At 34.8% G+C, this 15,225-nt stretch overlaps 1 protein-coding gene across 3 annotated transcripts in view; it reads left to right on the top strand.

The window, feature by feature from the left end:
- Positions 1–15,225, top strand: part of LOC139155540 (collagen alpha-6(VI) chain-like) — a 242,177-nt gene that overhangs the window by 105,462 nt on the left and 121,490 nt on the right. For all 3 annotated transcript variants that reach the window (XM_070730719.1, XM_070730718.1, XM_070730717.1), the window contains one exon: positions 1,317–1,409. In XM_070730719.1, coding sequence (XP_070586820.1) covers positions 1,317–1,409 — 93 coding nt within the window. The remainder of the gene's footprint in view (positions 1–1,316; positions 1,410–15,225) is intronic.

The raw sequence follows: 15,225 nt of genomic DNA, 5'->3' as shown, positions 1-15,225 counted from the left end.
TAAAGGATCCTTTGATACCCAATTATACATCTCCATCCCATGTCAATTCAGTGAAGCGGTTGATGTAATGTGCTGGTACCTGGAAGCTGTAAGAATGTGGATGAGAGTAAACTGGCTCAAGCTCAACCCTGACAAGACCGAGTGGTGTTTCCTCCGAAGGACCATTCCATCTGTCCATCAATTGTTCTGGGGGAGGGAAACTTTAATCCCCTCAAATAGGGTCTGTAACTTGGGCGTCCTCCTAGATCCACAGTTGAACCTTGGCCACCATCTTTCAGCTGTGGCAAGGGGAATCTTTGCCCAGGTTTGACTGGTATACCAGTCAAGGCTCTATTTGGACCAGGAGGCTCTGCACACAGACACTCAGACACTCATTATCTCCTGTCTAGATTATTGCAACGTGCTCTACATAAAGCTACCCTTGTTTGGAGACTACAGATAGTCCAGAATGCAGCCTCATGAGCTGTCATGGGTGTTCCTCGATACAGCCATATAACACCAATGCTTCATGCGCTGCACTGGCTATCAATTGGTCTCCAGTCACAATTTAAGGTTATTACCTATAAAGCCCTACATGGCTCAGGACCAGTCTAAGTACAACACCGTCTCTTGCCACATACTGTACCTCCCAAAGACCAATCAGATCACAAGGAGTTGCTCTCCTCCAGGTCCCATTAACTAAACAATGCAAGTTGATGGGCCTTTGGGGGAGACTCTTCTCTGTGGCTGCCCTGACATTATGAAACCAACTACCCCTCAATGTCTGCACTGCTCCCACCCTACTCTCCTTCTGAAAGGCTGTGAACACCTAGTTTTGCCAGGAAGCCTGGGGGCTGTGAATTTAACATTTTATCACATCACATTTGCAACTGTTTCTGTATGTAATTGAATTGAATTGAATTTCTTTGATTTCTATGCTGCCCAATTTCATAGGACTCAAGGTTTATTATAGGTTTGTTATGGGTTTTACTATTCTTATTACTAATTATTTGACTTTTTAATTGTATGTACTATTTATAGTTGTAAGCCACCCTGAGTCCCATTTCAAATAAATTAAATTAAAATAAATTAAATTTTATTCCTGAATAGCATACAATAATTACAAGAGGCATCCACAGAAGAGAACAAGGGAGGACAATTGACAAAGACAACTTTGCCTTTGCAACTTTTGTGAACATTGTTTTTTGTCATTTTCATGAAAGTCTTGGATGCAGACCTCTTTACAAATTAATATAAAAGTGACAATAATAATACTCATTAGTAATTATAACTAACCAAATTTTCTAAGGATAAAATAATAATTTCTTCTCTTCAAGGACCAAATTGCTGAGCGAAAATGCTGCTGCATATTTTGTAGGTGTGAGGGAGAAGAAGGATCCCGTGGACAAAGACAAGAAAAGGGGTACAAGGTAAATATATTATGCATCATTTCATTCTGATCCCAGTGTCACAGAGATATACACTGAAAACCTTACTTCAATTAGAAATTTAAGATTGTACAAAAATAATAGTCTAAGCAAAAATAAAAATAATAAAAAGAGCATTAAAAAGGGACTACTGTAGTAGTAATACAGTTTTATTATTAGTTATCAATTTGTAAACAATACATTTCTTCACATTTATTTCTTCATTAAAAAATAAATATACAATGGGAGTGTTAAAAAAAATCAAAATTATGTCTGTAATTATGCAATTGATGCCCCACTTTTTTTACATGTGGAGGCCATCTTCATTTTTGACTCCCCATCTACATTGCTCACAGGCAGACAACTGAAACAGGGAGGGAAGTGAGTAGATTTGGTATGCTGGGGAAGTTTGGGAGGAAATTGTGGAGAGTAAGAGCTGACTGACATCTGGCATCATCTTAGTGTCCAAGGTCAAAAGATGAGCAAGCCCCAACTCCAGATCGTTTCCCAAAATAAATTGGCTGCAATTGATTTGTGGACAATGAACAGTGGGTAAACCAGAGGAGGAAAGGGGATTTTTTTACTTTTCTTCTTGTGCCCATGTGGAATTATCAGTAAAATTATACTCTTGGTAAAATAATGTTCCAGAAGTTTCTTTTGTTACATATGCCAATGGGATGGTTGACATTTATGACCTTGTAGACGTCCCTGAAAATGTGTCAAGGGAAGTCAGAGTTAATTTATACCACAGTTGTAATTGTATGCAGGAACGATTTTGGAAGACAAAGAGATGCTACCTAGAGAATAAATCAGATAAGAGAAAGAGTAGTGTGCAATTGCATAGTTTGTGAACTAAGATTAATCAAAAACGAATGTCTCTAAATTCTCCACCTGTAAAGGTGACTATGGAAGAATTGTATTTGAAGACTTGCAAGATTCTGTTGAAGTAGCTTTACAATAACATAGAATTAGCTCATCTTATCATGTTTCCTGTTTGGTCTACCTAATAAAGCTGATGTCAGACTATTTATGCTTAAATTATATTTATTTAATTGTTTATTTGTTTGTATGGATTTGGGGGGGGGGGTGTAAAATTGTTTTATTTTTTCCTCCATACATACTTTTTTCAATACATTTCAAAATAATCAAATTACAATAAAAACAGTACAGTTAGTAAATCATATAAATTATCCCCCAAAAAATTAATAGTTCCAAATTAATTATTTTTGGTATTAATCAAACCCCAAAACCTTGACCTCTAATTTTGTCATCTAAATATCCATTTTTTCTTCTAATTGAATTCCACATTGATTTCCTTTAACCTTATTACAATAATTTCATCTTATTCTTACAAACACAATTAAGCCTTTATATTTACTCCCTGTTTTCATGTATTCTCCTTTAAAAAATAGCTAAAAACCCTTACTACCTCTTCCTAAACAAAATTTTAAAAAGATTATAAGCTAAGAAAAAAGGAAGTATAATAATAAAAATAGAAAAAAAAGAACCGAGCACCATTACTATTAAAGAATTTGAAAAAAATCTTTTTTAAAAAAAAATCTTTTTTATTTATTTTTAAGGTTTAATATACACACAACATAAAACAGTGCATAGCGAAATGTCAATTTGAAAATAATCAAACAAAAAAGAGAAAAAGGAGAAAAGAAAAAACCCAAAATCTTAATTACTAATTAATCCATTGTTTTAGTTGAGCATTTATCATAATATTATAATCATATAACATATAACTTGTAAAATTCTATCAATACTTCAATACATTCATAAAGCTCAGATTAAGATTTACAAAGTGGTGATCAGGTCGACAAGACATGCTTACAATGTCGGCCTGATTACATCTGCGGAATCCCACCCGGCCACCCTGTTTAGGGTGACTCACTCCCTTCTTAACCAGGGGGGAGTTGGGGAACTCTTACAGGGTAGTGCTGAGGCCTTTAATAGGTTTTTCGCAGATAAAATCGCTCAGATCTGGATTGATCTCAACTCCAATTGGAGTACAGAGTCAACTGACAAGTCAGTCAGGTGACAGGGGCTCGTCTTGGTCCACCTGTTTACAGCGAGTTTGACCTGGTGACACCTGGTGAAGTGGACAAGGCCATTGGATCTGTGAATTCTACCACCTGTTTGTTGGACCTGTGCCCCTCCTGGCTGGTTTCGGCCAGCAGGGAAGTGACACAGAGCTGGGTGCAGGAGATTACCAATGCTTCTGTGAGGGAGGGGTCCTTTTCAGCTTCGTACAAAGAGGCACATGTGCATGCCCTCCTCAATAAGCCTTCTCTGGACCCAGCCGTATTTAACAACTATCATCCTGTCTCCAACCTTCCCTTCATGGGGAAGGTTGTTGAGAAGGTGGTGTCGTTCTAGTTCCAACGGTCCTTGGAAGAAGCTGATTACCTAGGCCCTCAGCAGTCAGGATTCAGACCCAGCTACAGAACGAAAACTGCTTTGGTCATGCTGATGAATGATCTCTGGCGGGCCCGGGAGACGGGTTTATCCTCTGTCCTGGTGCTTCTTGACCTCTCAGTGGGGAAGGTTGTTGAGAAGGTGGTGTCGCTCCAGCTCCAGCGGTTCTTGGTATAAGATTTTTTATTTTTCTCCACCATGAAATAAAACAATATATAGTTATAAACACAACAACAATGCTTAAAATCAATCATATACAAACTTTTCTTTTCTCATTACTCGCTCAATGGAGGGACTTATCTCTCCCCGTATAAAATTTTCTTTTAATTTTATGCATTATTAGCAATTCTTAAAATTCTAAATTAAAATTTTTCCCTCATTGTCTTACAACAAAAGGTTACAACAATGAAAAGAATAATAAAATCTCTTTTATCTAAATTTAATCTTATATCATATAGCTATTTAAAAATTCTCTATATATATATGTATCTTTAGTAAAAGATACTATTCATAATATGTCACCTACATTGTAAAATAAAGTTCTATATGTTTAAATCTAAACAATAAGTAAATTTTGTGTTATATCATTATATAGTGCTACCACTACGTCTCATCTTTGCCATTTGGCTTGCAAAGCTTAAATCAAATTCTCTTGTTTCAATTTTTCCAAAATTAACCAATTACTAATGTATATATAATGTATCTCTTAATTTTCTATCCAATCATAAAACTTCCCACAAATTTTATAATAATCCGAGTCTTATTTATCTTTAAGTTTCAAAGTCAATCTTCTCATCTCTGCACAATCCATAATTTTTCTCAAAACTTCCCTTTCCGTTGGTATCCTATTCAATTTCCAACATTGTGCATATACAATCCTACCTGCTGTAATTATGTGTATAATTAAATATGTCTCTTCTTTATCAAAATTATCTGGTAAAATACCCAGAAGCTATATCTCAGATCTAAGATCAATAGTTTTTCTTAAAATCTTCTGAATCCAATGTTGAATTTGTGTCCAAAATTTACTTGCTTCTGGACAAGTCCACCACATGTGATAGAATGAGCCAGGTAAGTCACTGTATTTCCAACAGTTCATCGACAGATTCTGAAAAAATTTCCGCTAACTTTTGTGGTGATATATGCCATCTATAAAACATTTTATACATATTTTCCTTAAATGCAGTTTACATTGTCATTTTACAATTTCTCTCCCATAATTGCTGCCAACAATCTCTGTCTATTGTATATCCTATATTTCTCATCCATTTTATCATTGTGTCCTTAACCTGCTCGAATTCTAATTCAATTGTTAAGAAGTATTTGTAAATTTTTTTGATCAAGTTAACATCCTGACCCAATAAGATTTGATCTAATTCTGTTTTTTGTAAGTTAATACCTTTTGTTTTAATGTCTTTCTCAAATCTTGATTGTAACTGTAAATACATAAACCAATCCAGCTTTATGCCTTGTTTTTCTAATTCTTGAAGTGGTTTTAACTTCAATGATTGTGTCAGTATATCCTTATATCTTAAAATATTAGACCAGTTTAGTCTATTGGCGTGCATAAATACTTCTATTATCGATATCCAAAATGGTACTTTTGAGTAGTGTTTCGCTTTCATCTTTTCCCAAATTGCCATCAATGAACTTCTTATAATATGACTCTGAAAGTAACTATGTATGTTCTTCTTCTCATACTACATAAATGCATGCCAATCTATTTGCAAGTCATGTCCTTCTAACACCAGTAGTCTTTTATTGCTAAGTAAAATCCCGTCCTTTACCCATGTCATTGCCGCCGCTTGGTAATAGAGCTCCCAATGTGGTAGCCCTCCTCTTTCTCTCATATCTTGTAAATTTTTTAAACAGATTCTTGGTCTTTTCCCTTGCCATACAAATTTCGTTGTAATTTTATTTAGCTCATTGAAAAAAGTCTTTTCAAGTTTAATTGGAGTAGTGGAAAATAGGAACAATAATCTTGGTAAAATATTCATCTTAATTGGAGCAATTCTGCCCAATAGTGATGTCTGAAGATTCTTAGAAACATAGAAACATAGAAGACTGGTGGCAGAAAAAGACCTCATGATCCATCTAGTCTGCCCTTATATTATTTTCTGTATTTTATCTTAGGGTGGATATATGTTTATCCCAGGCATGTTTAAATTCAGTTACTGTGGATTTATCAACCACGTCTGCGGGAAGTTTGTTCAAGCCGGTGTTGAAAACACCCAATAAAATCAAAAAATCAATTCAAAAATTTAAAAATAATCCAAAAAATCAAATGTAATCCAATGAATAGATCGAAAAATCCATTAATAAAAAAAACAACACAGAGTAATAATCCAAAGGGTGGGTAAACAAACACCTGATAAAATAAAAAATATTTTTAAAAAAATCAAAAATAATCCAAAAAATCAAATATAATCCAATGAATAGATAGAAAAATCCATTAATTGAAAAAACACAAAGTAGTAATCCAAAGGGTGGGTATGCAAACCTGGTGTTAAAAAAAATCAAATATAACCCAATGAATGGAAAAGTCCAGTGATCAAAAACACCCCGCCCAAAAAAATTAACTAGTCAGACCCAAAATTTAATTAGGGTCTGATAAAAAGAGTAATATAAAAGACAATTCTACGGAAGAAGCTATCAAAATCTAAATCTGGTAAAAATAAAAAATGAAGAAAATGAAGTATAATAAAGGCCTAAGAAAATAAAAATAAAGATTTAAAGATTTAAAAATTAAAAAATTAAAAATCAAATATAAAAATTAATTAGTTTTTTTTAAAAAATAAACTTGAATTATGGATAAAATAAAATCAAGGTTTAAATAAAAAAGTAGCTGGGTATAAAAATTGTAGTGTCTAAAACATATATACGCAATGCTATTGATTATAGGATTATAACCCTTAAAGGGTCTTTTAGCTGAATTATCATACAGAAGCCTCAAACCAAGAAGCAGAGTTATTGTACTTTTCAAAAGAGAAGGAAAAAAAACTGTTTATCACTTTGTAGCAATAACACAGAGTCAGCAAGCTGCACCTGGCTTTGTTATTAAATGTAGCAAAATGTCAAGGCCACTTTCCCATGCTGCAGCCTGTCCTTTGTCTTTTAACTTCTTGCCACTAGATGGCAGTATAAGCCTTTTAAGGTGAAAAAATATTTCAGAATAAAGTACAGTGGTACCTCGAGATACGAGTTTAATTCGTTCCGGACCTGGGCTCTTAAGTCGAGCAGCTCTTATCTCGAACGACTTTTCCCCATAGGAATTAATGTAAATAATTTTAATTGGTTCCAGCCCTCAAAAAACTCACAAAGTTAGTCTAAATTATGCAGAAAGACATGTTTTTAATGAAGAAATGTACATGTACATATAAATGAATAATGAAGTTTCTTTCACTTAACTTGTAAACTTTCTTAAACTTTTAAATTTACATATGTTCAACTTCTCTGCCACCCAATCCTGTAGGACAGAGGTCCCCAACCCTTTTTGCACCGATCAAGTGATCAAGAGAGGAATGGGTGAATGAATGGACGGAGGGTGGGAAGGAAGGAAGGAAAGAGGGAAGGGACAGGAACAGAGGAAGGAAGCAAGGAAACTTATGAAAGGGGAGAGTAAGAGAGGAATGAGTGAAGGGAGGGAGGGAGGGAAGAAGGTGGGAAGGAGAAAGAAAAGAAGAAATAGAGGAAGGGAAGGTAAAAGAAAGAAAAAGAGCAAGAAAGCAAGCAAGCAAGCAAGCAAGCAAGCAAGAAAGAAAGAAAGAAAGAAAGAAAGGGGGAAGGGACAGGAACAGAGGAAGGAAGCAAGGAAACTTATGAAAGGGGAGAGTAAGAGAGGAATGAGTGAAAGGAGGGAGGGAGGGAAGAAGGTGGGAAGGAGAAAGAAAAGAAGAAATAGAGGAAGGGAAGGTAAAAGAGAGAAAGAAAAAGAGCAAGAAAGAAAGCTGCAAGCACCCCCCCAAGCCCCCCAGGCCGGCTGCAACCTTTTAAAACACGCGCGCCGCTTCGCAGCTGTCTCCTGAAGCCGAACGCGGAAGTTAGCGTTTGGCTTCAGGAGACAGCTCCTTGGCGCTTGTATCTCGAATTTGGGCTTGTAAGTAGAACAAAAATATCTCTCCCCTCCCAGCTCTTATCTCGAGTTGCTCTTAAGTAGAGCAGCTCTTATGTCGGGGTTCCACTGTATTTTGAATATCTTAAAACGTGAAAATATGAAATGAGAACAATAAAAGCTGCCCAAATATGCAGTAATACTTTTCTCTTTAAAATATCAGTTTCTTTAGAGTTGTAGCACTTTACAAAAATGCTGTTAACATATCGTTCTGGCACTTTAAATGTAGGATTCTCCGCCACTGAGCCGGAAATCAAAGTTCCGGTGTTTTCACGTCTCTCCCTCACCAAAAAACAGTTCCAAGTCAAATTTTAAGAAACCTCTAATATATCTCTTGTCTCCAAAATCCAGATTTTAAAATCCCAAAACAATTCTCTCACCAGATGGATTTATAGATGGTAATAATCCCCTCAGCTTCCGTCTTTCCCAAAGCTTCAGGTAACAGGTTACTTCCAGCAGGCTGATGGTCAGGGGACTGGCTTCCTGCAGGATTTTGCAATATCCTGCGGTTCCCCAGATGTTCCCCTCTCTCACCTGACTCTCCAAGCCAAGAAAGTCCACATCGTGGGACCCCAATAAGCCGCGATTCAACAGGCTACCCCAGAGCATTGGGGAGTCCATTGTGTCACTTCAGTGGTTCTTGGAAGAAGCCGATTATCTAGGCCCTCAACAGTCGGGATTCAGGCCCGGCTACAGCATGGAAACTGCTTTGGTCACGCTGATGGATGAGCTCTGTCAGGCCTGGGACAGGGGCTTGTCCTTTGTCCTGGTGCTTCTTGAGCTCTCAACAGCTTTCGATACCATCAACCATGGTATCCTTCTGTGCTGACTGGAGGGGTTGGGAGTGGGAGGCACTGTACTTCAGTGGTTCTCCTCCTACCTCTTCGGTCGGTCCAAGTCAGTGTTAGTGGGGGGTCAGAGGTCGGCCTCGAGGTGTCTCCCTTGTGGAGTGCCTCAGGAGACGGTCTTCTCTCCCCTGCTATTTAATATCTACATGAAACCACTGGGTGAGATCATCCAAGGACATGGGGTGAGGTATCATCAATATGCTGATGATACCCAGTTGTACATCTCCACCCCATGTCCAGTCGGTGAAGCAGTGGAAGTGATGTGTCGGTGCCTGGAGGCTATTGGGGTCTGGATGGGTGCCAGCAAGCTCAAAGTCAACCCTGATAAGACAGAGTGGCTGTGGGTTTTGCCTCCCAAGGACAATTACTGACCATCCATTACCCGGGGGGGATTATTGCCCCCCTCGGAGAGGGTCTGCAACTTGGGCATCCTCTTTGATCCACATCTAACTTTAGAACACCACCTTTCGGCTGTGGTGAGGAGGACGTTTGCCCAGGTTCGCCTGGTGCACCAGTTGCGGCCCTATCTGGACAGGGAGTCATTGCTCACAGTCGCTCATGCCCTCATCACCTCAAGATTCAACTACTGCAATGCTCCCTACATGTGGCTACCTCTGAAAGTGTTCGGAAACTCATGCAAAATGCGGCCGTGAGAGCTATTGTGGGGCTTCCCAGATTCGCCCATGTCTCGGCAACACTCCGCGGCCTGCACTGGTTGCCGATCAGTTTCCGGCCACAATTCAAAGTGTTGGTAATGACCCATAAAGCCCTACATGGCATCAGGCCAGAATAACTTTAGGACCGTCTTCTGCTGCACGAATCCCAGCGACTGATAAGGTCCCACAGAGTCGGCCTTCTCTGGGTCCCATAGACTAAACAATGTCGTCTGGCGGGACCCAGGGGAAGAGCCTTCTCTGTGGTGGCTCCACCCCTCTGGAATCAACTCCCCCAGAGATTAGAACCACCCCCACCCTCCTTGCCTTTTGTAAGCTACTCAAAACCCACCTATTTCACCAGGCATGGGGTAACTGAGTTACCCCTAGGCTATGGTAGATTTGTATATGGTATGACTGAGTTGTATGGTTGTAATAATGTGCTTTTTTAACATATTGGATTTGTGATATTGTATTCCGCTATGAGCTGCTCCGAATCCTCGGAGAGGGGCGGCATTCAAATCTAATATTAAATAAATTAAAAAATTAAATTGAATTAAATTGAAAAATTAAATTAAATTAAATTAAATTAAATTAAATTAAATTAAATTGAATTGAATTGAATTGAATTGAATTGAATTGAATTGAATTGAATTGAATTGAATTGAATTGAATTGAATTGAATTGAATTGAATTGAATTGAATTGAATTGAATTAAATTGAATTAAATTGAATTAAATTGAATTAAATTGAAAAATTAAATTGAATTAAATTAAATTAAATTAAATTAAATTAGATTAGATTAGATTAGATTAGATTAGATTAGATTAAATTAAATTAAATTAAATTAAATTAAATTAAATTAAATTAAATTAAATTAAATTAAATTAAATTAAATTAAATTAAATTAAATTAAATTAAATTAAATTAAATTAAATTAAATTAAATTAAATTAAATTAAATTAAATTAAATTAAATTAAATTAAATTAAATTAAATTAAATTAAATCAAATCAAATCAAATCAAATCAAATCAAATCAAATCAAATCAAATCAAATCAAATCAAATCAAATCAAATCAAATCAAATCAAATCAAATCAAATCAAATCAAATCAAATCAAATCAAATCAAATCAAATCAAATCAAATCAAATCAAATCAAATCAAATCAAATCAAATCAAATCAAATCAAATCAAATCAAATCAAATCAAATCAAATCAAATCAAATCAAATCAAATCAAATCAAATTAATTTTCTTTTCTTTTTTTTTTCAATTTTTTTATTATTTTTTCATAAAACAGACATACAGACGTACAAACATTAAACATAAAATGGGGATGTGTTTCCCCGCTTCTTTTGAAAGTATACATTCAAATAGAAAAAAGAATACATAATCAAACATTTGTTAAATGTTAAAAAGTCTAGTAAAAAATTTTCAAATCTTAAATGCAATATTAGTACATTATAAGTAAAAATGCTTAATATGTTATTTATGTGTAATATATTCATCTAATCAAACATTCAAACAAATCTCATTTACTAAACATACATAAAACAAAATTTTTAATATATCGCTTGTGAGTAAACTACTATGTCAAAATCATCAACAAATACATCTAATATTATTATTACCTAAATAAAAACAGATCTATCTCTTATTTTTTCTTATCTAACCATTTATATATGTTGTTCCATGTTTCATAAAATTTTGTATCTTCTTGATCGTTTAATCGTCTTGTCATCATATCCATTTCAGCGCAATCTAATATTTTAGCTATAACTTCTTCTTTCTTGGGGATTTCCTCCCCCTTCCAGTTTTGCGCATATATTATTCTAGCCGCAGTTAATATGTGTATGATTAAGTAAAAAGTTTCCTTCTTATAAGTCTGATTAGTAATTCCTAATAAGTAAAATTCCGGGGTGTTATCTATGTCATATTTTAATATTTCTTTTAATATCTTCTCAATCATCTTCCAATAAGTTTTAGCTTTGCTACATGTCCACCATTGATGGTAATAAGTTCCTATATCTTTCTTGCATTTCCAACACAGTGGGGATGTTTTAGGAAACATTTTAGCTATCCTGTTTGGTGGAAGGTGCCATCTATAAAACATTTTAATTTGGTTTTCTTTTAATGAAACTGACTTGGTCATTTTCCAATTATTAATCCAGACTTTTTCCCAAGTATCAATATCTATTTCCTTACCTATGTTTCTGCACCATCTTATCATGGTATCTTTTAGAGTCAACTCTATATTTTTGTGAGCGATAAGAAATTTATATATTTTCCCTATCATTTTTACTGAATTATTAATAATTAAATGACTTAGCAAATTCTTACTTTTATTAAAAGTGTAAAGAGTTATATCCTTCTGGTATCTGGATCGAATCTGGGCATAATGCCACCAATCTATTATTATCCCTTCTTCTTGTAGTTTATTCCTAGGCTTTAGCTTCATCTGATCATTTAATAATTCTTTATATCTATAAAATATTTTCGTGTCTTTTATAGATTTTGGATGTGTTATTGCTTCTAGGGGGGCTATCCATTCTGGGACATTTAAGAAGTGATTTTTCTTTATGTCCTTCCAAACCTCTAGTAAATACTTCCTTAATGTGTGTCTTTTAAAATATGAGTGATTTTTTTCCTTGTCATACCATATAAATGCATGCCAGCCCAGCATAAGATCATGTCCTTCTAAATTTAATATTCTTTTATTCTCTAAGGTTATCCAATCTTTAATCCATGTTAAAGCAGCGGCCTGATAATATAATTTCCAGTTTGGAAGACCAAATCCTCCTCTTTCTTTAATGTCTTCCAAACAGTTTATTCTTATCCTTGCTTTTTTCCCTTGCCATATAAATTTTTTAACTAAGTTTGTCAAAGTTTTAAAGAAAGTTCCCCCTGGGTTTATTGGAATTACCTGAAAAAGAAATAAAACCTTAGGCAGAATATTCATCTTGATTGTGGCAATTCTTCCTAAAAAAGATATTTTCAGGTTATTCCATGTTTCTAAATCTTTTTTAATTTCTGATAATAATTTTATGTAATTATCATTTTTTAAAGTTATTGTTTTCGCTGTTAAATTTATTCCTAAATATTTTACTTTCTTTACGGTTTTTATTCCAGAAATATTTTCTAATTTAGTTTCTTGTATTTTATTCATATTTTTGGTTAAGAAAGAAGTTTTGCTTTTATTTATCTTTAAACCTGCTACCTTTCCGTATTGTTCAATAGTTTGCAATAAAGAAGGAACAGTTGTTATCGGTTCTTCAATTATAAACGTTAAGTCATCTGCAAAAGCTTGGAGTTTGTAAGTTTCGTCTCCTATAGTTAAACCTTTTATTTCGGAATCCGCTCTTATTTTAATTAATAAAGTTTCAAGTGTCATAATAAATAACAATGGTGATATAGGACATCCTTGACGAACTCCCTTGTTTATATCAAGTGCTTGTAATTGGTTATTATTTAGTATTATTTTAGTCGTTTGTTTTGAGTATATAGTATCTATTAAATTAACAAATTTTGAGCCAAATCTCATTTTGTTTAATTGCATTTTTATAAATGTCCAGTTAACGTTGTCAAAGGCCTTTTGAGCATCTAAGAACATTAAGGATGCTGTCTTATCTGGATGTTGTTCATAGTATTCTAATGTGTTTATTACTGTTCTAAGGTTATTTTTAATTTGTCGCCCTGGTAGAAATCCATTTTGGTCTTGATGTATTATTCCATTTATAATTCTTTTAAGTCTATCTGCATAAATGGCAATAAATATTTTATAATCTACATTTAATAAAGATATGGGTCTATAATTTTTGATTTTTAGTGGGTCAGTACCGGATTTGTGTATTAAAGTTGTCAGCGATTCTGACCAAGATTTCGGAATTTTACCCTCAAGTCTACATAAATTAAAAATTTCTAACATATAGTTTCTTACTATTTCATTGTCTATCTTATACCATTCTGCCGGTATAGCATCCGGACCAGTGGCCTTATTGTTTTTCTGCTTTTTAATTATAGTTAGGAGTTCTTCCATTGTTATTGGACCATCCAACATAGTCTGTTGATCTTCTGTTATTTGTGGTAATTTTGAAGCCTGTAAGTAATTAAAAACCTCATCTTCACTAACATTGTCTTTAGCATAAAGATCTTTATAAAAATTATAAACAATGTCCGCCTTTCCTTCTGTATCATATTTTATTGTACCGTCTTTGTCTTCTAATTTTTTTATCAATTTGGATTGACTCTGCTTTCTAAGTTTATATGCTAACCATCTGCCTGGTTTATTTGCATGTTCAAAATAATGTTGTTTTGCTTCCGGTTTGGCGGTGATCGCGGCGGGACATCCTTGGCAGGGCTCTGCCAAGCGATCCCTTCTACCCCCTTCGAAGGTCGCATTTGCGATCGGATCGGGCTCGGATGGCCCGATCCCAGAACAGGGGGCTCCCCTCTGCCCGAGGAGCCATCGCTGAGACTCCAGAGGCAGCGGTTCGCCCCGCAGCTTTGAAGACGGGAGAACCGATCCTCTTCGCCTGAGAGGACCGGCCAGCGCTTTCTCCCCTCACCCAGCGGGAAGCTGAGAAAAAGCTTTAAATTGAAAGTTCTACATTTAACTAACTGAAAAAGAATACATCCGATAAAGGACTTAAGGTAAAAAATTTCCTCTTTGTTTCAAGACCAAAATCTGAAGATTTGATCGTTCGCAAGCCTCAAGGGAAAGCTTTCTTTAACGAGGCGAAAGTGAAAGGTTTTTTTTTCTGAGTCTCATCCGCAAATAACAGCCGAGACTAAATTCTCTCATTTTCATTGTTTCCATTTTGTATTTGAATTTTGGAACCTATAAAACATTTTTTTTACCCTATGCTTTAATAAAAGATCTTGAACTGGAAATGACTATATAGAAGATTTCAATGCTTAAAAGAAATTAGTAAAGATGACTAAAATTTCTTTTTTATAGTCTGTCAAAACATTGTGTTCCGGGCTGACATCTTAACAGCGGAGGAACACAACTTTGTTGCCTTATTTTTTTCTCATCCTGTTGTCTTTGCAACATAATAACATTATATAACAACTTGAAAATAAATGGGAAATAGAAGGAACTGATACCTTTTCTTTGGAATATTTACCTTTGGATTAACCTACTTGGATTACTTGCTGATTGCCTTTGAACTACTTTGGATTACTTGCTGATTGCTTTTTTTCCTTGGGATTATTTTTTCTTCTGAGAACCTTTTCACATCTGCCTGATCATATGAACTTCTGACTTCTAACCTGACTCCATCTTGGGATCTATTTTTTTTGCCTTTGTCTTGAATTTGGAAAAGAACATAGACTCCATTTTAACTACAAGAAAATCATTAATTTGACTTTTTTTTTCTTTTCGTGAGACCTGCAATTGGGATTAAGTACAATTGCATTTTCTGGCATTGGGATTCACACTCTTTATTCATCTAATATAATTTCCTGATTTATAACAAGAACATAACTATACATATTGTGTTTTCTTTTTGATTAATTAACTCTTTTTTTGTTCTCTTTCTGATTTTCCCTCTTTTTATTCCTATTTTTAAAAGAAGTTTGAATTGAAGACTATGCATTGTTAGCAAACCTTGGTTTCCTGCTCTATTCTAATCATTTGAATTGAAATACTCCCCATTTCTTTTTTTTCTCTCCCTTTTTCTCCCTCTTCTTGCTGCCTTATTAAGTCTTTTTTCTCTTCCTTTTTTTTCTCTGTACTTTTTCAAAGTCTCCCTTTTTAAAATAGTTATTACTCCTCTTTTGCTGT

The sequence above is a fragment of the Erythrolamprus reginae genome, unplaced genomic scaffold (assembly GCF_031021105.1).
Source record: "Erythrolamprus reginae isolate rEryReg1 unplaced genomic scaffold, rEryReg1.hap1 H_29, whole genome shotgun sequence".
In the NCBI taxonomy this organism is placed as follows: Eukaryota; Metazoa; Chordata; class Lepidosauria; order Squamata; family Dipsadidae; genus Erythrolamprus; species Erythrolamprus reginae.
This window is presented reverse-complemented; position numbering and strand designations above follow the sequence as displayed.